Raw genomic sequence first — 20,776 nt, 5'->3', positions numbered from 1 at the left:
GACTGCATTCTACACGTAGAAAAACCAGACTGAATTTTATTTTCCTGTAGCGTGAGTTCCTCGGGAAAGCAGGGAGCCTCTAGTCACCTTAGCTAAGAACGGGAGAAACCGCTCAACTAGGTTCAGGAGGATGGAGCCTAGGGTCGGGGCCTAGGGAGCTGAAAAGGCCAGACAGTGGGCCTCGGTCCAGCCCCTGGGAGGGAGCTAGACGTGGAGAAAGGATCCCTGAGGCACAGAGGGTAGTAACAGGGCTAAGGGAGTGGTCAAGCCAGACTCTTCTCTTGGTGAGGAAATTGTTAACGGAGGGTCAAGCCCTGAACTGTGAGAAGAAGTTCCCAGCCACTCCTTCCTGGCTGGTGAGAAGTGGCCCTTGGAGTCCAATGGCTGAAATTCAGTATGGAGCTGGAACCAAGGAGTGGAGGCTCAAGCAAGGAAAGGGACCACTCCTTCAGTCCATGGATTTGGGCCTCTGGTCTGAAGCAGCCAAGGCCTAGATGTTAAGGGAATTTGGGATAGGAGGGAGAGAGGAAGTACAGGGCTTGCAACCAGGGTTAACCCCTTACTCGGCCTCCCCATCCTGGGGCCGGGAGAGCAGGTGGAGTTTTCTTTGTAGCTGGGCCCGGAGATAGCGGAGATCATGCTGGTCCAGTCCGTGAGCCAGGCCCAGGTAGAGGGTAAGGAGGAGAGCAAGGAGCAGGCGGTCAGTGCCCAGGGTGGGTACCACCCATAGCACTGTCAGCAGCTCCACGCACACTGGATGGCGCAGGTGGGAGAAGAGTCTCAGAGCCCGGGGCGACTTCAGGGCCAGAGGCTCGCCCAGCCCCAGCACATGGTAGTACACCTAGCAGAGGGAGAATGGCTTAGGAATGGAGCCAAGCCCTTGTCACAACTTAACTGCCTCTTTCCTCCCGTCCTGGGCACCCTCCTTCTATGACAGGCTCAGGAACCACCCTCCTGAGACTGGAGGTCCCTGACCCTCATCTCTGGCCCATGAACCTTCCCAGGCCCAAGAAGCCCATGATTCCTAGCCTTTGAGGGAGGGCTGGGGGGAGACTGTCTTATAAGAAAGGGAGGTGAAGGGCTCAAAAACAAGAGGCAGGTGGAAGACAATGGGAGGCACAGGGACATCCTTGGAGGGGAAAGAGGTATTCTAGAAAGGATCAGATGTCTTGGGTAGGGATCTGGGAGCCTCACCTGTTTCAGGCCCATGAGCTCTGCGTAGTCGAAGACGAGAAGGATGCTGAAGATGAGGAGCCAGGAAATGACGTGGAGGACAAAGCAGAGGAGGGGCACCCAAGTGGCCCATGGCTCAGCCCGAGCCTCCCACAACACAGGACCCCTGGGCACAGGCTCCCAGTACCGCATCACCAGCTGAGGAAGGAAGAGGAACTGGGTTTCCCAGCAGCCCACCCTTGACAGACCCAGACCCAGGGGCTGCCTCCAGTCCAGGCTGGCCAGCTGTTCCCCCCACCTCTATCATGAGCATGTTCACCATGTGGAGGGTGCTGGGTGGGGTCCTAAGGATGTAAGAATGACTTGTCTCCACTCTGAGGACTTAGAGAATGGATGAGGGTGACCACATAGGCACACAAAATAGCCTATGCCAAGCACCCACTGAGGAGACAGGTGAGTACTAACCGGGAAGCTTTCTCTTGAGATCTAGGGAAGTGCTTTTGAAGAAAGGATAAGACTGAAGAGGTGTTACCAAGGCACTCTCAAGCGGGACAACAGGAACGAAGTTGCAAAGGTGAGAATGCACACATCATGCGTAGGGGATGACAAGCAGTACATACTTCTTGATAAAAAGGAGAAATGTGTGCTGTGAAATAACGGGAGCTGAGACTAGTCCTGAACACCCTCAGTTCTCCTCCTAAACCCACACTTTATCCGAAGCCTGAGGTTCTTGCAGCTCCAATCAATGACATCCTTCACACATGCTGTTTCCCTTGAGGACTCAGCTGCCAGGGCTTCATACCTGCAAGGCCAGGGCAGTGCATGCCACGTACAGTGACCTCTGAAGGACCCCAAAGTACCGGGACATCCATTCCTTCACGGTCTCAGTTGCCATGAGGCTGTGCTGCCCCACAAACAGTAACAGGAGCCCCAGATCCCAAACCAGCGGGACAAGGATGCTTTGGTCCTGCAGGGCAGCCAGCCATCCCTGGCGGGCATCTAGCGGGAGTTGGAAAAAGGTACAAAAGATCAAGAAGACTGTGGGAAACACTCTCTACCTTCACCTCCTCTTGGGGACCCCAGGCCATGTCCCTTAATGCTTTCAAGAGCCTTATCACTTCCTCTCTAGGCTTTGCCCACCTCACTTTGCTATTCCCTGTTTCTCCCCCTTTCCCCATGCTTCTTTCAGAGCTGGGGAAGAACATTCCTGTTGGGCAGTCACGAAAGGCATGGCTGGAGTGCCCTTCATGTTTCGGTTCTCCAAATGCTCCCTCTTTGTAACGCCCTCTATAGTCCTCTCTACGAAGCACTTTCCTGAGAATTTCTGTTCATTGCCCTTTCCCTCCCCCTCAATCCTCACTCTCCCGCCTCTCCAAACCGCTAATCCCAGAGTTCCTAATTTAGCCCTCCGGTCTCCTCGGCCTCGTCTCGGCGGCTTTCAAGGCTCTAGTTCCCTCTCCAGGACTTCCCCTGTCATTTGTCTCCAAGCCCCGCCCCACGCTCCCTCTGCTCCGGCTCCACCTCCCTACCCTACTCATCCTCCGTCCCTCCCGCTCACCCGGATTGCCAGACTCCGAGATTCTTCCAAGAAGTGGCCGAAGGGAGGTAAATCGTACGAACTCCACTCCGGTGCCAAAGGCCAGGATGAAAGAGGCGAGGGCAGCAGGGACCAGGAGCAGTGCAGGGGCCATGGCAAGAAGTGGAGGGGTGGGGAAAGGGGCGGGTTTGGGATTCCCGCGGCCGCAGGCTCCGCCCCGGCCCTGCCTCCCGCCTGGGACTCTGCCCGGGGGGGGGCGGGGCTCCCGCGCGCCTGCGCCGGGTTTCCGGCCGCTGCGCGCACCTCGCTCACACCCAGCTGCGGAGCAGCTCCCCTGTGTTCCTTTCCCCAGCCGGCGGTCTCCGCGTCACAGAAGGGAGTGTTAGAATCCCGAGTGAGGGATGAAAAGGGCAGAGATTGTGCAGTCACTCACGTGGGTTGAATTGCAGCTAGGTTAGTTTTCTCATCCAAAATGAAGACTATTTCCCTCTTGCAGGGTTCTTGCAGAAACAGCACTATGAACCAACCCCCTTTCCTTTAACAGCTTTGACTTGAAAACAGCCAGAGTCAGAGGTTACAGAGCCTCAGTTAACACTTTAGTAATGAGCGGTGAGAGAACGGAAGACTGTTGACCTAGGCTGAGAACCCAAAGCTCTGAATCACCTATTGCAGCTTGTTAGGTGAAAAAGAGTGACTATTTTACCACAAATTAATGCTTATTCTGTAATGTATTATAAAGTTGCGTCTCCACTTGCCAAGGGCAGAGAACTTGTCTGTAACACTGAAAGACTGGGTCTAATAATGCCAAAAACAGCCAAGGTTGGCTGTTTTGTAACCATGAGTGTAACAATATGTTAAAATATTTGTGATAGAAAACTTTGTTATAGTTGTAAATTTTGTAGTAGGTTAAACTTGTGATAATTAACTACCTATGACTTTAGTCTGAAACCTCATTAGTTTGACTCCACTTACTAGTCAGAAAGCACTAAGATCTTTTGTCCAAAATGTTTTCCTACAGATCTATTTGTAATACCTACAGATGAACATTCACATCTAAAAATCAAAATAAAAGCAAGGTTTTTCTCCACTAAATATCATGTAGCTAAGGAGCTAGGCATAAGCTGGTAAGGACCTTAGAGATAATTAAGCTAATTCTTTCAGATGATAGATGAAACATAGGCCTAAAGAGATAAAGAAAATTTCCTAAGATAAGGAACTGCTTAGTCCTGTGGGCTCAGGGATGACAAAATTGCCCAACAGCATGCCACAGGCTCTCCATTCCTTTCCCCTCCCAGAGACTCAGTACTCCCATTCTCCTCTGAATCAAAGCTGCTGTGAACTGTGCTACCAGACAGCACGGTTCCCTCCTGATTCACTCTCCATCCTGCTTTCTGTCTCAGGAAGCTATCCTGAATGTACCTCATCAAACAACATCACAGCTTTAGAGGGAAGCCTCTCTATATAACTGTTCCATCCTTGCAAACCTTTTGGGTTCCATCCTTGCAATAGACCTTTGGGTACTGGGATACTGCAATATACTTTGTGATTGCTCTACACTCTGCCTCCTAATTTTCACTTCATTAAACTCTCTCCAAATTATCTTAATTTGACTTGCCATCATTTGTTAGGCTCCTGATGGATTGACATTACATGATGTACTATGTATGAGCTGTAGGATTCATTGGCAGTGTAAGAAAAGATCTCTTCTCTAGAAATTTGAATTGGGGCACTTAAACGTTACCAGTCATAAGTGGATGTGCACATGAGTGGTAAGTGGGGCTATAAAGGCAGCAGGTGCTGTAAGAATGTTCATCTGTAGTCCAGAACCTCAAGGACTCAGACAGCGTCAGACAGTACAAGCCTTTGGGTAGGGGAAGGGGACTAATATTTATCTAGGTCCTACTGTGGGCCACACCCACAATGGCTGTGCTTAATATATATTGTGAGGTTGGGTATGGTTCTTTTTTAATTTTTTATTCGGCCAGCAGCATGTGGGATCTCAGTTCCCTGACCAGGGATTGAACCCATGCCCCCTGCATTGAGAACATAGGGTCTTAACCACTGGACCACCAGGGAAGTCGCAAGATTGGGTATGTTTAAAAGCTAGCACAGTGTTTGGCAAAGCTAATGCTGTTTTTACTACACCAAAGTTTTCCAAACTTAAGTATAACTTAACCTGCAGAAAAGTGCACAAAACCAATCAGTATTTTTTTTTAATTGAAGTGAAATTCACATAACATAAAATCATCTTAAAGAGAGCAGTCCAGTGGCATTTAGTACATTCATAATGTATGCAACCACCACCTCTATCTAGTTCCAAAGCATTTTCTTTTCACCCCAAAATAAAACCATGAACCTGTTAAGCAATTACTCCCCATCTTCCCTCCCCGAAAGCCCTTGACAAGCACTGCCTACTGTCTCTGTGGACTTACCTATTCTGTGTATTTCCAACAGGTGGAATCATACAATGTGACTTTTTGTGTCTGACTTCTTTAACTTAGCATAATGCTTTTGAGGTTCATCCTCAAAATACTGTAACACAATTAGTACCTCATCTCCTTTTATGATTGAATATAATACTCCATTGTATGGATATGCCACATTTTGTTTATCCATTCATCTGCTGATGAACATTTGTGCTTTCATCTTTCGGCTCTTGCTAAAGTGTTGATATGAACATTTGTACAGAAGTATTTGTTTGAACATCTGTTTTAATTCTTTTGGCTGTATATCTATGAGGAGAATTGCTGGATCATATGGTAATTCTATATTTAACTTTTGAGAAACCGTCAAACTGCTTACCACAGTGGATGAATCATTTTACATTCCCATGAGCAATGTATATGGGTTCTAATTTCCTCAAACCCTTATAATCAACCAACTTTTAAGATTTAAAAAATAAAACTGCACTACACCATAAGGCACAGAGTGAATATTTATTTATCACAGACATTAAACCTAGGCTTTAAATTTATAAATACTAGAAAAGCAAGCCAAAAAAAGAAAAATTGCAGAGATTAGCTCAACGTCAAAGCTAAAGGATGCTTCTAACAAGATGGGGTAAGGAGAAAGGAAATTTTAGGAGCGTTCCATAACTCCACCCTCAAACTTACTCACTCCAAGCATCTTTTCAAGTTCCTGACGCTAAAATTGTTTTCACTATCTTGTACAGGATGAGTAAGAGTCCCAGAAAGAAATGACGAGGAGAAATAAATGGCTTCCAAACAGGAGGCAAGACACTGTGTGCCACAAAGCAATCGGTACAGCAGGCCAGCCAAACATGAGCGGCGATAAGACATCTAAGCCTGGGACTGGCCAACTTTAAATGGCCATTTAAGAAAACCCATGGCTCCCAGTCTCCCTATCTTTGTTTACCAAAAGGCCTGTTTTGGCCCCACACATGTTCCAAGACAAATCAGATCAGACACCCCAATCTTTTCTAAAGCCCTAAGTTCTTTCTTCTGAATATTTCTAACATTTTCTATATTGGTCTGGGAGGGAAAAGGGTACCAGGGTGGGGTTTTCAGGTGGATGACATTTCCACAGTGGAGAAGGCAAAGGCCTCTGGCTTGACTTCCTGCTTCAGTACTCCCGTCAGCAGGAATTCGGGTGAGAGGATAGGCAGCCCAACCCGATATGGAACAGCACATCGAGGAAAGTCCTGGGAACATGTGATCACGAACCTCTGAGGCTGGAGAAAGACAAAGAGCGAAAAGAGAAAGTCAAGGGTGAAAAAGAATCCAAGAAATAGGTTCAGGACTCATTGATCACTCTGAGCATCACTAAAACAATACTTCCTGATGGGAAGTCACATGGCACACACTGTCTATGCAGAACTCTTGCCAGAAAGTTGAACCTGAATTTGTTCAAGTTTTTTAAGTGAACTATGATTTACAGGAAATACAGAAGATAGAAAAACAAGGTAAATGATATAACAGAAAAATGCAGACCATGGGATATTCTAAAGGAAAACTGACCTAGTTTCTGCTAGAAGTCAGTGGCAGAAAAAAGGCTGGGTGGGTTGGGGTGGATGCTCTAGACTAAAAGTGAATCAAGAGATACAGCAATTGTGGCAATACATGGACTTTGCTTGAATCCTTACTTGAACTGTAAAAAGACACTTTCAGATGACAGGAGAAATTTGATTAATGGACTATGACAAAGTGACAGGAAACAACTTAATTTTGTTATTGACTAATAGCGACATGTGATTATACAGAAATGTGCATATTTCTTACAAATGTATATTTTAAGTATGTAGGAAAAAATAATAATGATGTTTACAGATTCCCTTAACAACCTCAGCGAACAAAATGAAACAAAAAGAAAAAAAGGGAGCAACAGAGCAAATGCAGCAACATCTAAATTAGTCTGTTGAATCCAAGTGATTGGTATACGGAGGTTCGCTGCGTTGTTCCCTTTGTGTACATTTGAAAAGACTGTAAATATAGGAAAAAACAAGTCCATTTGTATCAGCAGACTTCTTCCGTCTTCTCCACCCGTTTCTGTACCACAGGACTTCCCTAGCCTCTCACTGCTCCATGCTGCCAGCTGCACCTCCATTTCTCCTCTCACCTGTACCCATTCCAGCCACCCCTCCAGACCCTCAGCACACCACCCCTACCTTGTAGGACCGGGGCATGCTGGGCAGGATGGCGCCTCCACAGCAGCTGATGATTTCTCCCATCTGAGGTGGCGGTGGCTGGACTCCGGGGGTCACGTGAATCTCATAGCCCTAGGAGGCAGGAAACAGTGGAGACAGTAGATGCTCTGAGAGGCTGTGGACGGCTGGGAAATGGCTGAACCAGGGGTCAGCAGACAGCCTCACCTCCAGCAGCCTTCGCTCCTGAGCTCGGCTCAGGGCCTCCCGAAGGCTGAAGCCAAAGTTCTTCTCCTGCTCAGGATCAGTCACCAAATATTCGTCCGGGGGCAAGAAGCAGCCTGCCTTGCGGGACTAAGGACGGTAACAGTCAGCACCAAAGCTCAGCCCAGCCCTTCACACAGCTTTTCTGTCTAGAGTTTACAGTAGGGAGCTCAGGGAATGAAGCCTTCTGCTTCACTAACCTCATTTTCCTGTAGCCACGCTCCTCCCACCACTTCTTAGAGCCTCACCTGAGCAGCCTTCTCCCGTCACTGTCTCTGCGGGTGTGTGTCACCATCTCCTGGCTTCTCACCTCATGCAGCCAGGCCAGGGAGAGGATGGGGATGCCCCGGCCCAGGGCACACAGAAACTTGACCGTCCGGCGGATCCGATCAGTCACCAGGTGAGAAGCCTCGGCCACCGAGCTGGCCAAACTGCCCCCCAAGGCCAGCACCGTCCTCTCTCCGCGAGCATCCACCACACCGGTGAACAGCACCTGTGAAGGGGGTTAGCCTGAGCTGGTACAGCAACCAGCCCCTCCCTCAAATCCCCTGGGTCTCCCGTCCTCCCACATCTCCATCTCCCATGAGGCCCCTTGGGCCTTCTCCCCTACTTTGGGGGCCGTGGACTCCTGCATCGGTTTGGTCCGTCGCAGGCTGCGGCTCGGTCTTCCCTGGGACTCCTCTTCTGTCTGCTCTCTCTTTCTCTTGCCTGGACCTGGAATCACTACACCCTGGGGGATTGAGAGAGAACTTGGAGGAAGTTTCCGAGCCCCCAGGCCCTTTCCTAACTTCGTGGCCCCAAGCCCTCTCCTCACCTCTTCCTTCCTCGGCCTCGCTACTGGATTTTCTTCTTCTTCCTTAAGGGATGCTGCCTTCTGAGGGACTCTCCCTCTCTGGAGCCGTTTTTGAAGTGGAGGTGAATGTGCAGTAGCTGAAGGCCTCTTGTGGTTTTGAGAGGCCCTAGGCTGGGGCTCTGGGGTGAAGCCTGATCCATCTGCTGCCTCCTCCTTTGGCACCTGGGGAGTGTGAGGCGGTGCCTCGGGGAGCTGGGCAAAGGCAGGCTCAGGAATGGTGCTAAGGGGCTTGGCTGCTTTCACTGCCCCATGTCTTTGGTTCCTTGAAGAGTGGGAGTTAGGTTCAGGGGGTACGGTGCAGGGCTCATGAACATGAGCTGTGGGAGACCCATGTTTCCTAGTGGCCCTCAGCCTCCTGCTGCAGTTGACTTCGGGGATGGGGTCAGGGGGAAGAGGCTGTTCTGACGGGACTGGAGACTGGAATTCAGGGGTAGTAGGAACCAGCACAGCACTTGCTGTGGAAGCCCTTCCTGTCCTGCTTGGACCACCCTGAGCTATGACCTTGGGAGTGACAAGCTGGTCTGTGGGGGAGGAAGGTTTGAGGTCAGGGGCTGTGGGTTCCGTTGGCTGGGATGTCTTGATAGAGGACCTATGTGTTTGGCTCTCAGTGGCCTGAGATGTGGGCTCAGGAGTGACAGACTGGTCTTTAGAAGTGGAAGGCTGAGGTTCAGGGACTGTGGGGACAACTGGTTCTGGGGTCTTGACAGAAGACCTATGTCTTCTACACTGAGTGGCCCAAGGACCAACAGGCTGGTCTGCAGGGGCAGAAGGCTGGAGCTCAGAGGCTGTGGGAACAACTGGTTCAGGAGTCTTGGCAGACAACCTACGTGTCCTGCCTCGAGGGGCCCGAGATGTGCGTTTGGGGGTGACAAGCTGGTCTGTGGAGGTGGAAGGCTGGAGCTCAGGTGTTGTGGTGGTAACTGGATCAGGGGTTTTGACAGAGGACCTCTGTGCCCGGCCCCGAGTAGCCCTAGATGTGAGCTCAGGAGTGACAGGCTCATCTGTGAGGGCAGAAGGCTGGAGCTCAGAGGCTGTGGAGACAACTGGTTCAGGAGTCTTGGCGGAAGACCTAGGTGTCCTGCCCCGAGGGGCCCGAGACGTGGGTTTGGGGGTGACAGGCTGGTCTGTGGAAGTGGAAGGCTGGGGCTCGGGAGTTGTGGGCATATCTGGTTTGGAAGTCTTGATAGACCTCTGTGTCCTGCCCCGAGTGGCTCTAGATGTGAGCTCAGGAGCAACAGGCTGGTCTTTAGGGGCAGCAGGCTGGAGCTCAGAGGCTGTGGGGACAGCTGGTTCAGGAGTCTTGGCAGAAGACCTAGGTGTCCTGCCCCGAGGGGCCCGAGATGTGGGTTTGGGGATGACAGGCTGGTCTGTAGAAGTGGAAGGCTGGGGCTTGGGTGTTGTGGGGTTATCTGGTTTGGGAATCTTGACAGAAGACCTCTGTACCCTGCCCCGAGTTGCCATAGCTGTGAGCTCAGGGGCAACAGGCTGGTCTGTGGTGACACTGGGTACAGGGGTTTTGACAGAAGACCTCTGTGCCCTGCCCCGAGGGGCCCGAAGTGTGGGCTTAGGGGTGACAGGCTTGTCTGTGGAGGTGGATGGCTGCAGTGCAACGGCTGTGGGGACAACTGATGAGGCAGTTACATCAAAGGAACTACATGTCCTACTCCGAGAGACCCCAGATATGGGTTCAAGGGCAATAGGCTGGCCTGTGGGGGTGGTAGGGTGGGGCTCAAGGGGTAGAGAAGAAACTGGAGAGGATGCCTGGAGCCTGACTTTGGGTTCTGGGTGGACAGAGTTCAGCTCTGAGGAGAAGGGAGTCTCTGGAGCTTCCTGAGTCTCATTTTGTCTGGTCCTGGGAATAGGCAGTTCTAAAGGAGCTAGAGAGGGAAAAAGGAGGGACTGAGGTGCGGGATGTTTTTGGATCTGAGAGATGAGGGAATTTGGGAGTGCGGCTGAGGCTTCAGGCGCTGCAGGAGGCAGACAAGCATCTGGGGATTCCTGATCACCCTGGGGAGAAAGAGAAGCCAGTGAAGAGGAGGCAGAGAGAAGGGAGAGAGGACTTGGATATTGTTCTCACTACTTGTTTAGACAGTGTGCTCATGGCACTTCTCTTTCTGTTTGTTCCATTAGACTGGAATTAGAATTTTATTAGTTCCATTAGAACTGGAATTTCCTCTTTCCCAAAGACCGCGCCCCAAAAGGCCATATATGGACAATAGTAATAAAGAGGATGGTTGGGAGAAAGAAGGGAGGAAAGGGACATGAAAAAAGGAACGTTCTGAGACAGGCAGAGGAAGACAGAATGTGGGAAATAGATATGGAAAATAACCGGTGTCAAGGTAAACAGAAGCTAACTAAGGAGCAGTGAAAATGGAAGAAAAGTAATAAGAAAAGGAAAGGAGTAGATGAAAGCAAGGTCAGGGGAAGGGGCTGTGCAGGAGATGTAGAGATGACCTGTGGAGTGGGGTGGGGGTAGAGACAGCAGTTCTCACCCTGGAAGCCTTCTGAGCAGGTGGCATCTCGCAATTCAAGTCACCTGGACAGAGGGAGAGATAAGCAGCTGAGGTCTAAGCAGTCAGTCACCTAGGAGTCAATTACCATAGGGATGTGGACCACTTTGGGCTCCCCTCTACCTTCACTTACCTCTCTGCTGCCTCCTGGGGCTCCCTGGGGCTCCCCTTCCTCCACCTGCCTGGCTCCCAAAAGCTACTGGGTCTGAAGCAAGTCCCTGAAGGTCTCCTGCCCCTGCTCCAGGCTCTGATGGCAGACCAGAGGCTTGGCCTTTCTGGTCCTGGTCCCCCGCCTCTGTCTCCCCCATCTGTGGGCTTCTGTCCAGTAGCTCTTGGGGTTCCTTGACTTCTAACCCATCTGCCTCGCTCTCTCTCTCTATTACCAGTTTCCCTGCTTCACTCTCAAATATTTCCCCTGCGAGAGTCTGCTTTTCTCTCTCTTTCTCTTGTGTTTCCTTGGGTGTCTCAATTTCTACCTTTACAATCTCCATTCCCCTTCCAGTACTTGCACTTTTCACTTTTTTGTCAGATTCTTGGCTCTGAGTATCTCTAGGAAACACCTGATTTTTTTCTCTGCCCTGTATCCCCCCGATTAATTCTTCCTCTCCCGTCACATCTTCCCTCTCTCCTTCTGAGGGCAGTTTCTTGGTTTCCTCCTGCGGTGGCCCTCCCTCAGGGATCACCCTCTCTGCTGTTTCTCTTGGGGTACCCATTTCTTTCTCCACAGTCTGCATCTCTCTGCCTTCCATCCCCAGTGGCTCTGCATGGACTGGGCTCTCTGGATGTTGCTCTTGCTGTGCTGTCCTAGATGGAGAGGGCCAAGATGCATGGGTGTCAAGGAGGGTGACAACGGTTTGGGTCTCGGAGGCCTCAGATTCTCTCGGACAGAATGGCTGTGTCGCCAACGCCTCCCATGACTCATCCAAGGAACCTGGAAGCAGAGTCAGAGAGAGAGGGATGTAGGTTGAAGAGGTAACAGCTTGAGAAAAGATTAAGACAAATTCATGCATAATAAATTTAAGTGAGTTATTAAAGGAAAGCTGGGAATAAGGAAGAGAGCCATAACATTTCACTGGTGGTCCAGTGGCTAAGACTCTGAGCTCCCAATGTAGGAGGACCAGGTTTGATCCCCGGTCAGGGAACTAGATCCGACATGCTGCAAGTAAAGAGTCCTCATGCTGCAACTAAAGACCCTGTGTGCCACCACTAAGACCCCGTGCAACCAAATACATAAATTAAAATAAGCTAGTTGCTAGAGTAGTTGCTCTCTGGGTCTGACTTAATGTAGCATTCTTTTCTGCTTAGATGGAGGAACATCAGCAAAAAAATGTCAAAGGCTATAAAGACAGGCTTTGGAAGGAATGATGCTAAAGCTGAGACTCCAGTACTTTGGCCACCTCATGCGAAGAGTTGACTCATTGGAAAAGACTCTGATGCTGGGAGGGATTGGGGGCAGGAGGAGAAGGGGACGACAGAGGATGAGATGGCTGGATGGCATCACTGACTCGATGGACGTGAGTCTGAGTGAACTCCGGGAGTTGGTGATGGACAGGGAGGCCTAGCGTGCTGCGATTCATGGGGTCGCAAAGAGTTGGACATGACTGAGTGACTGAACTGAACTGAACTGGACAGAGGGGAAATAAGGATGCCAAGTTAAGGGCACAGAAGAGGCGTGAGTTTCTCATACCTGTGGCCTGGGAGCTGCAACAGGAAGGGCCAGGCTCTTGGGGCAGAGGAAACAGGAAGGCCTGGGTGGGCTCATCCTCCATGCTGGGGGCTGCTACACAAAAAAGCATGGCCTGAGCACTGCTCCTCCACAGAACTCTGAGGGCCCATTCCCAGTCTTCTCTGCTGCCTATGCCAGCCTTCACATCCTTCAAGGACCACCAATCTAATCTCCCAGCTCCTGCTTGTACCAGTATCCACACAACAAAGATGGCCTCACCTTCCAGGCTCTGATTCTTTCTGTCTACAAAGCACTGGGTAGCTGGTAGGTCCAGATCTTCAGAATCTGGTGGGGAGGAATGCAGGATAATTAAAAAACCAGAGCTGATCCTAACTCCTTTTCTCTATAGTTCTCTCCACAGCCCCAATCCTATGCAATAGCCTGAATCTGTGTCTCCCCAAATATTCTTATGTTGAAACCTAATTTCCAATGTGAGGGCATTAGGAGGTGACTGGGAGGTGACTAGGTCATGAGGGCGCAGCCTGCATGAATGGTATTAGTGCAGGCTCAGCCGTGGCTCAGTGATAAAGAATCTGCCTGCCAATGCAGAAGACACAGGTTCAAGCCCTGATCCAGGAAGATCCCACATGCCCTGGAGCAACTAAGCCTGTGTGCCACAACTACTGAGCCTGAGCTCTAGAGCCCATACTCAACAAGAGAAACCACTGCAATGAGAAGTCAGTGTACTACAACTAGAGAGTAGCCTTGGCTCCACATAACTAGAGAAAAGCCAGCGCAGCAAGGAAGACCCAGCACAGCCAAAAATAAATAAAGTCATTTAGAAAAAATGAGAGAAAGACTCCAGAGAGCTCCCTTGGGCCCTTTTGCCATATGAAGACATAACGAGAAGACGGCTATCTGTAAGAAGCAGGGCCTCATCAGACACTGAATTTGCTGGTATCTTGATCTTAGACTTCCCAGCATTTAGAACTGTGAAAAATAAACTTCTGTTGTTTTATAAGCTACCTAGTCTATGGTCTTTTGTTATAGCAGCTCACATGAACTAAGATACGCTAGAAGCAAGAAGCATTCTTTATCGCAGACCTCCAGGGAGGAAGAAAGGCCAGCACTTACCGTGGAGGTTGTCTCCAGAGTCTGTGGCCCTATTCCCATATGGTTCTCTCTCCCTTCCTGTGGTGGTCTGGGCCCCCTCTCTCTGCGGTTGGGGCTCCCCTGGAGTGCCTATGTCCACCACCATATCTGCTAGGTCTTCCCTTGAGACCGGGAGAAGGTCTTGCTCCCCTGGTGCCGTGGATGACCCACCCTGGGTCCCGATGGCAAGTGCTCTGTCCTGTTCAGGAACGGCTGCAGCCCACGTGGTCCCAGCATCTTTTTCCGCCGGAAGCTGGCTCTTTCTGACAGCAGATGTGTTCTCCGAATCCAGTTCACAGTCCCCAGCTAGAGGAGGCCGGGCTTCCTCTAGACGCAGCACGGGGAGCTGTGCCGGGTCCCCTTCTGCCTCCGCATCGGTGTGATGTGGCCACACTATGCCTTGTACCTGACGCTTCTCCGGAAGTGCAACAGCTGGCCCCAGTGGGACCTCATCCTCCACTTGTGCAGAGGCCTGGCTTCTCTCCAGGTGGACCCCCGGTGAGCTCTCATCTTCCTTCCCCTCTGTATCACTGTCCCTGGGAAGGTGCTGGCTCTTTTTTGAATATTCCCTGTCCATGTAACCCTTGGGAACCATTCCCCTCCTTTCCACTGGGAGCCCCTCTTCCTCCACATCTGTGTCACTGTCTCCCCCAGCAGAGGCCTGGCTTCGCTCCAGAAGGGCCACGGGTTGGGCCCTGGTCTCTTCTGCATCTGGATCTCGGTTCCACTTACCAGCCTGGCTCTCTCTTAGACATGCCAGTGTCAGTGCTGCTGAGACTTCTTCCTCATCGTCTGTATTGCTGTCGATCACCACGGAGGCTTGGCTTCTGTCTGGGGGGGCCTCCCCCTCCTCTATATCTGTATCACCATCAGCTGGGCTCCCCTGCCAACGTGCCACACCAGGTGCCTGGGGGCTCTGTGTACCAGCTTCGTGGAAGATCTGCCTCTCCTTCATGGGAACCACTGCTGGGGTAGCAGGGATCCCCTCGTCCTCTCCATCGGTATCACTGTCTATGAAGTTACAAGACCAGGCCCTTTTCGGACGGACCCCAACAAGCCTTCTTCGAGGCCCACTCTCATCACTCACATCTGTGTCACTGTCCTCCCCAGAAGGCTGGCTCCTCTCCAGAATCACTCCAGTCGGAACCACCCCATTCCTCACATCCCTCTCGATTTCTGTGTCCCCGTTCCTCTCCTTCACGGAACACTGATCCTTCTCAATCTGGATCTCGGCTGTGACAGGTTCAGGCTGTTCCGTCTCTGCAGCGGTACCTCTTCTGGCAGCTGAAGAGGCCTCCCCTGCTCCTGATTCCTGACTTTCTTCCTCATCCGTGTCGCTGTTCAAGTTGAAGGCAGAAGGTGGCCCGGGCCCATCTGGGGCAGGGGAAGGCCCTTCTTCATCACTGTGAAGGGAAGAGAAGAAACCTATAGAATCGATTGCCCCAGAAGGGATATTCCACTCAAGTAGGAACTCCTTGAGAGCAGACGCAAGGTAGTACTTGCTGTTCTGTCTCCAACAATTAATTCTCTAGTTGGCACATGAGACGCTCAGTAAAAATTCAGTTGAGTGAAGGAGTATGTGTGGTTCCCCAGCCCAGACTTTGATGGTAATTAGCTCTCCCAGAGATGGCTCCTCCAGCCCCTGCTTCCTCATCCATCTGAAGACTCAGATGCCTGGCCCTTTGACACTCACCTCTCTGGAACGACTGTTGCCGAAGAGGAGGTCCTTGGTCCTTTCACCACACACTTGTCCAAAAGGGAATCTGTCATGAGTAGAAATGAGTAAGTGGAGAGTTTTACACTCACCGTCCCTGTCTCCTCACCCACCCTCCTGATACACAAACTTACCTACTTCTTCCTCTGAGTCCTCAGCCAACAGAAGCCTGGAGGGTTGAGTTCCTCCCTGTACCCTGGGTGTCTCCTCTACACTTAGAGGGCCCCGGGAGACAAAAGGCCGGGGGACATCCAAGCGATGGTACTGGCAGGGCAAGTCAGCAAAGAGAATCAACTCCCGGTCCCGCAAACGATGACTCACCCCAGGGCTCAGGACCTTAGGAGGCCGCAGGATTTGAGTGCCATTGAGGCTCCCGCAATCCCGAAGGACAGGCGCCTTGTCCCAGGCAGAGATTTCAATCACTGCATGTTGTTTGGATATTGATGAAAAGGGCAGGGCCACAGAGCAATCAGGCATTCGGCCTATCATGTTCTTTCCAAGGTAGAGTGGGAAGTCTAAGAATTAGAGAGGTAGGTGAGTTCCAAAGCCATACTCCTAACTTGCTATTAAGAAAAACATCTGTTAAGTTCCCCACGACTCACTCAAGGTCCCCCTCATGCATTAGAAAAATAAAAGGCCCTAGAATAACTAGCTAATAAAGAATATGTGCAATGCATTATTCATAGTCAACATTCCATCCATCTACACTGGATTGTTTCTATTGTGGTAAAATATATATAAAATTTGGGCTTCCCAAATAATAATGTCCCCAGTAAGACATTTTTTCCAGATCTCACAAATGCATATCTAAGCTTGCAATCATCCTATTACCTCCCCACAGAAATAAGAGGCCAGTACTTTAGCATGAAATTACTCCTGACCTTTTTCTGGTCCATAGGAACTACTGAAGATATGCAGCTGTGCTAGGGGCTCCAAGCTATACCCCAGAGATTCATTGGGGCTCTCTGCAACCTCCTCCTCTTCTTCAACTTCCCAGTTTAAAATCTGGGTGTCTTCCATGATCTGAGAAAAAAACACATTATCCCTTCCTTCAGTGGCTCACACACACAGCCTCAGGGAGGAGACTGGTTACTGCAGTCTCCTGGATAGCTATGGAGGCTGATGCTTCTCTTTCTGCCAATCATTCTGTTGTTATTCCTCTGAAGCATTTAAGAAATATCTCTGACCATGACACAGAATAAGAAAGAAATGTAACAGAGTTCCAAGTACAGAAATATAAGGGTCTTCCCTGGTTGTCCAGTGGCTAAGACTCTGCACTTCCACTGCTGGGGGGTGCAGGTTCCATCCTTGGTCAGGGAACTAAGATCCTGCATGGCCAAAAAACCAAAAAAAAAAAAAAAAAAAAACCACCCACAGAACACCAACAAAACAAACAAACAAAAACTGAGTTGAGAGACTTCTCTGGCGGTCCAGTGGCTAAGACTCTGTGCTCCCAATGCAGGGGGCCAGGGTGCAACGCCGGGTTAGAGAACTATAGCCCACATGCCCCAACTAAGGCCACACAGCATGTGGGATCTTAGTTCCCTAACCAGGGATTGATCCCTTGCCCCTGTAGTGGAAGCACGGAGTCCTAACCACTGGACTGCCAGAAAACTCCTTATTTTACTTTCTATTTCTCAGATAAAGAAACTGCAACAGGGATGGAGTAACAGATTTGTCTAAGATCACTCAGATAATGGGGCTTCCCTTGTGGCTCAGCTGGTGAAGAATCTCCCTGCAATGCGGGAGACCTGGGTTCAACCCCTGGGTTGGGAAGATCCCCTGGAGAAGAGAAAGGCTACACACTCCAGTACTGTGGCCTGGAGAATTCCAGGGACTGTAGAGTCAGATAAGACTGAGTATCTTTCACTCAGATAATGTCTCTTCCTGTTTAATATTCTTTGATGGTTTTCCATACCCATAGGATAAAATATATCTAAACTCCTTAGCAAGACCCTCAACGATCAGAACCTCATCTCCTGAAATGTGTGTCCCATCCCCACCCCGTCCAAGCCTGTGGTTCTACAACATGGACCTTCTCCTTAATCTCTGAACACACTGTCCTCGTTCTCTCACATCTGCAGGCCTTAGCCAGCTCCTTAGGACGTTGCCCCTAGTGTTGTGATCCAACTCCTATCCATCCTTTTAGCTCAAATGTCACTTTCGAAGCAAAGCCTTGCCTTTAGTCTTCTCTGTGTTCTGGTACTTTCCCCTATTTCCCATGTATCCTAAGTGTTTCACGGTGGTTGGTGGACTTATATTATCCTAATAGGTCTCACCATAGTGTAACTATTACATTCCATTTCTGCCTCACACATCCCCCTTGAGAACTGGACCAGTTAGAACTGTCTTTTCCCCAAGGGTCCATCATGTTAATTCAACAGTAGTTACTGTGTACCTGATACCATTAGAGATATTTCGAATACATTCATGAGTCAAACGTAAAATTAACTCTGCTCTCCTGATGAAATAATAAGATGAAAAGTCAAACTAGTATGGGTGGGAATTAAATTTGAAAGATGCTACCTTAAAGGGAAAATGTAGACAAGGAAAGTGGGACACCTCCATGGAGAAAGTGTTAACATCGTTTCATGAAGGCGAAATGAGCGGCGCCCACGACCTTCGGCTCCAATCCAATGGGCCTTCAACTTTGATCTCGATCCCAAGGGTTCCCTCTGAGCCCAACCTCTCCCAGTGTCTTCATACCTAAACTCAGGGAGGGCCGTCAAGTGAAGATGAGGGTTATAATCCGAGAAGCAAATTTCCAAGAATCCTCCGCCCAGTCGTAACCAAGGCACGCCCCTCCCGCCCTCCGGGAGAACCAAGATGGCATCCGGGGAGTCGTGGGCGAGGCCCCCCAGAACTCACCTACTTTGAGTCCCCGCGCGCGCCACCAGTAACGGCTGCGACAGGGGTGGTGCCAGTGCCTGAGCGGGGAAGGGGCTGATTAGCTGATTGGCTGAAGCCTTTGTCTTTCTCGGCCCTGCGGCAAGCAGACGGAGCAATCCAACGCGGAGGCATAGCCGGAGCCCCGCCCCCGCCCCGCCCCGCCCCCTTACGGCTCAAAGGGGCGGCTTCTCCGGGGAGACAGATCCGTTGGACGAGGCGGTAATCGGAAGCCTCGGAGGCGCACAGAATAGCGCACTTCGATTGGGCAGCTCCAAAGGGACAACCCACTGCGGTTTCACCACCCACTTCCCGCGTATATTTCCAAGTTGCGACCACAGAGTCTGGATGCCAGCAGCGGATAGAGGGGCTTACCACAGTCGTCGACCTAAGCATGTAGTGCGGCCAGAGCGCCTTCTCTGGTCCTCCCAGAAATGGTGTCCGCTGACTCATGAGAAATATAAGGGTTGCGGGCTGCAGTCGTGGCTGAAGACTTCAGTCTGGAGAATAGCCCGTAGGCGTGGCGCTTGAGGACTCACTACAATGGAAGTTCATTTCCTTTTGATTTAGCTCATCTAGAAGTCATGTCATTTCCTCCCTGAGAATCCATTCCTGATGGACACTTTGAGGTCATTATCCTAGAGTAAAGATATCTAGGCAAACGGAGAGAACTCTTTTGTTAACCATCTTAAAGGCTGACCGAGGTCTTTGAAGGGCTACAGAATGGTAAATTATTTTGCTAAATTTCATACTAAGACAATTTCACAGGAATAATTTAGGAGGACCTTTTGCATTAGTATTCTCACTTCGTTCTGACCAGAAATAAGAGTTCTGCGGAAGTTAGCTTGCCTAGGCTCCTACGGCTGTTAGAGACAAACTGAAACTGTTTAATCGTGAATTCTGAACTCTCTTCACTACCACAAAATAACTACTTTCACTGTGATTGTGCCTTCAAACATAAACATTTTAACTGGGTAGACGAGTTTTACAGAAATTTATGTTCTTTTATTTAGAAGATGAGAAATGTGTGTTGAATCCAGTGTGAATTAACACCTTGCTATCATCTAACCAAGTGCCTCATAGGTAAACAGCTCTCTTGCCAATTCAGGAGACGCAGGAGAAACGAGTTCGATCCCTGGGTCGGAAAGATTCCGCGGAGAAGGAAATGGCAACCAGCTCCAGTATTCTTGCCTGGGAAATCCCATGGACAGAGGAGCCAGGCGGGCTGCAGTCCATGGGGTCGCAAAGAGTCGTACATGACTGAGCACATACGGAGCCTGATATCCCATGTCCTTTAATCATGGTGCTTACCACACTAGTGGTTATACACTTCTCACCAAATTGCAAGATCCTGGAGGACAGTGAGGTAAGGTGAAGGTGAAGTCGCTCAGTCGTGTCCTCTTTGCGACCCCATAGATTGTAGCCTACCAGGCTCCTCCGTCCATGGGATTTTCCAGGCAAGAGTACTGGAGTGGGTTGCCATTTCCTTCTCCAGAGGATCTTCCCAACCCAAGGATCGAACCCGGGTCTCCCACATTGTAGGCAGACGCTTTACCGCCTGAGCCACCAGTGAGCTAATCCTTCATCCTAGCTCCTTTGGTGGACATTTAATATCGCTCAAGTTGAATTAATCCCTGAGAAGAAACATGCCACTCAGATTTGAGCTCATCCATTTTTTTCCCATCACCCTCCCTACTTTTATTTTAATCCCGAGGTTCTTGAAAGATTGCAATGGTCAACCACCTCTCAGTGAAATCAGCGAGTTGAAAAAACACTGACTTCATCAAAGTGCCTATCAGGTATCTCACCCCACAGTTCGCCTCTTGACAAAACTGTGTTAAACGCTGCTCTAAGGCGCAGATTCCCCACATGGACGGAGACTTCCGGCATATCTGCTTCTCTATTCTTGAACATACCTTCCAAACAATTACTTTTTATACTGAAAAGTCCTTGATGCAATTTTGTTTCTTTCTAAATATTATCGTTAGAAAGCTCCCAAGGAAATAGCAGGAAGGCAATGCCCTCCTCCTTCCCGAGATATCTGGGGGAGCCGGAGCTCACTGGAGTTCATGCCAGTTGGGTCACCAGGGACCAGCTGTTAGATAGCAGATCAGGGTGCCGCATTTCTCCCCGTTTTCGCTGAGCTAAGCAGTCCTGTCTTCCCAAGAGCTACCGCAGCGGGGAGCTTTCAGGGCGTGCCCTCACTCCACCTTCCAAAGCCTGGCACACCAGGGTTCCCAATTCCTGTACCCTGCTAAAACTACTCTCTTTTGATACCAGAAGAGTCAGGCATAGAGGAAGGAACCCTAGCGCCAGGCCGTTTTTCAGTCAAAACACCTAAACCAAAACCCCCAGACCCAGTACCCACCCATTCGTCCTTTCATTTTGCAGCGTGGACAACAATAGAGAACTACAACTCCC

At 50.1% G+C, this 20,776-nt stretch overlaps 2 protein-coding genes and 1 long non-coding RNA gene across 27 annotated transcripts; 1 reads left to right on the top strand and 2 right to left on the bottom strand.

Moving 5' to 3' along the window:
* Window positions 1-16: 16 nt before the first annotated feature.
* NRM (nurim) lies at window positions 17-2,874 on the bottom strand. Its single transcript, XM_004018969.6, has 4 exons — window positions 2,732-2,874; window positions 1,976-2,172; window positions 1,195-1,371; window positions 17-841 (listed from the first exon to the last, which is right to left on the bottom strand). Exons 1-4 carry the CDS (start codon window positions 2,862-2,864, stop codon window positions 560-562), a joined length of 789 nt encoding a protein of 262 aa, XP_004019018.1. The 5' UTR covers window positions 2,865-2,874; the 3' UTR covers window positions 17-559.
* A 50-nt stretch (window positions 2,875-2,924) lies between these two features.
* On the top strand, window positions 2,925-5,630 carry LOC121817425 (uncharacterized). The gene is made up of 2 exons (XR_006057334.2): window positions 2,925-3,163; window positions 3,255-5,630. It is a non-coding gene; the product is annotated as an uncharacterized LOC121817425 (long non-coding RNA).
* On the bottom strand, window positions 5,628-18,376 carry MDC1 (mediator of DNA damage checkpoint 1). Of its 25 annotated transcripts, none has more exons than XM_027958859.3 (16): window positions 18,338-18,376; window positions 17,996-18,175; window positions 16,351-16,492; window positions 15,604-15,984; window positions 15,449-15,518; window positions 13,738-15,158; window positions 12,883-12,948; window positions 12,625-12,717; window positions 11,071-11,868; window positions 10,920-10,963; window positions 8,389-10,434; window positions 8,185-8,304; window positions 7,885-8,067; window positions 7,539-7,664; window positions 7,335-7,445; window positions 5,628-6,401 (listed from the first exon to the last, which is right to left on the bottom strand). In XM_027958859.3, the coding sequence occupies exons 2-16, from the start codon at window positions 18,035-18,037 to the stop codon at window positions 6,234-6,236; spliced, it is 5,811 nt and encodes a 1,936-aa protein (XP_027814660.2). In that variant the 5' UTR covers window positions 18,038-18,175; window positions 18,338-18,376; the 3' UTR covers window positions 5,628-6,233. The 25 variants fall into 25 exon arrangements, with proteins under 25 accessions (XP_027814660.2, XP_042093333.1, XP_042093324.1 ...); XM_042237399.2 differs by having other exon boundaries at window positions 11,647-11,868; XM_042237390.2 differs by having other exon boundaries at window positions 12,625-12,714.
* Window positions 18,377-20,776: the final 2,400 nt, after the last annotated feature.

Source organism: Ovis aries, chromosome 20, assembly GCF_016772045.2.
Source record: "Ovis aries strain OAR_USU_Benz2616 breed Rambouillet chromosome 20, ARS-UI_Ramb_v3.0, whole genome shotgun sequence".
Taxonomy (NCBI): domain Eukaryota; kingdom Metazoa; phylum Chordata; class Mammalia; order Artiodactyla; family Bovidae; genus Ovis; species Ovis aries.
Note: the sequence above shows the minus strand (reverse complement) of the source record. Positions and strands in the feature narration are given on the sequence as shown.

Bases quoted from the DNA above. Each gene is read 5' to 3' on its own strand.
- NRM (XM_004018969.6), bottom strand. From the start codon at position 2,864: ATGGCCCCTGCACTGCTCCTGGTCCCTGCTGCCCTCGCCTCTTTCATC. The intron at 2,173-2,731 runs GTGAGCGGGAGG...AACTCCCGCTAG, and splicing joins CTCGGAGTCTGGCAATCCGG to ATGCCCGCCAGGGATGGCTG. The intron at 842-1,194 runs GTGAGGCTCCCA...TCCCTCTGCTAG, and splicing joins AGCTCATGGGCCTGAAACAG to GTGTACTACCATGTGCTGGG.
- MDC1 (XM_060403305.1), bottom strand. From the start codon at position 18,037: ATGGAGGTGTCCCACTTTCCTTGTCTACATTTTCCCTTTAAG. The intron at 11,869-12,624 runs GTATGAGAAACT...CTCTGCTTCCAG, and splicing joins TTGCAGCTCCCAGGCCACAG to GTTCCTTGGATGAGTCATGG. The intron at 8,305-8,388 runs GTGAGGAGAGGG...TCAATCCCCCAG, and splicing joins CGAGGCCGAGGAAGGAAGAG to GGTGTAGTGATTCCAGGTCC.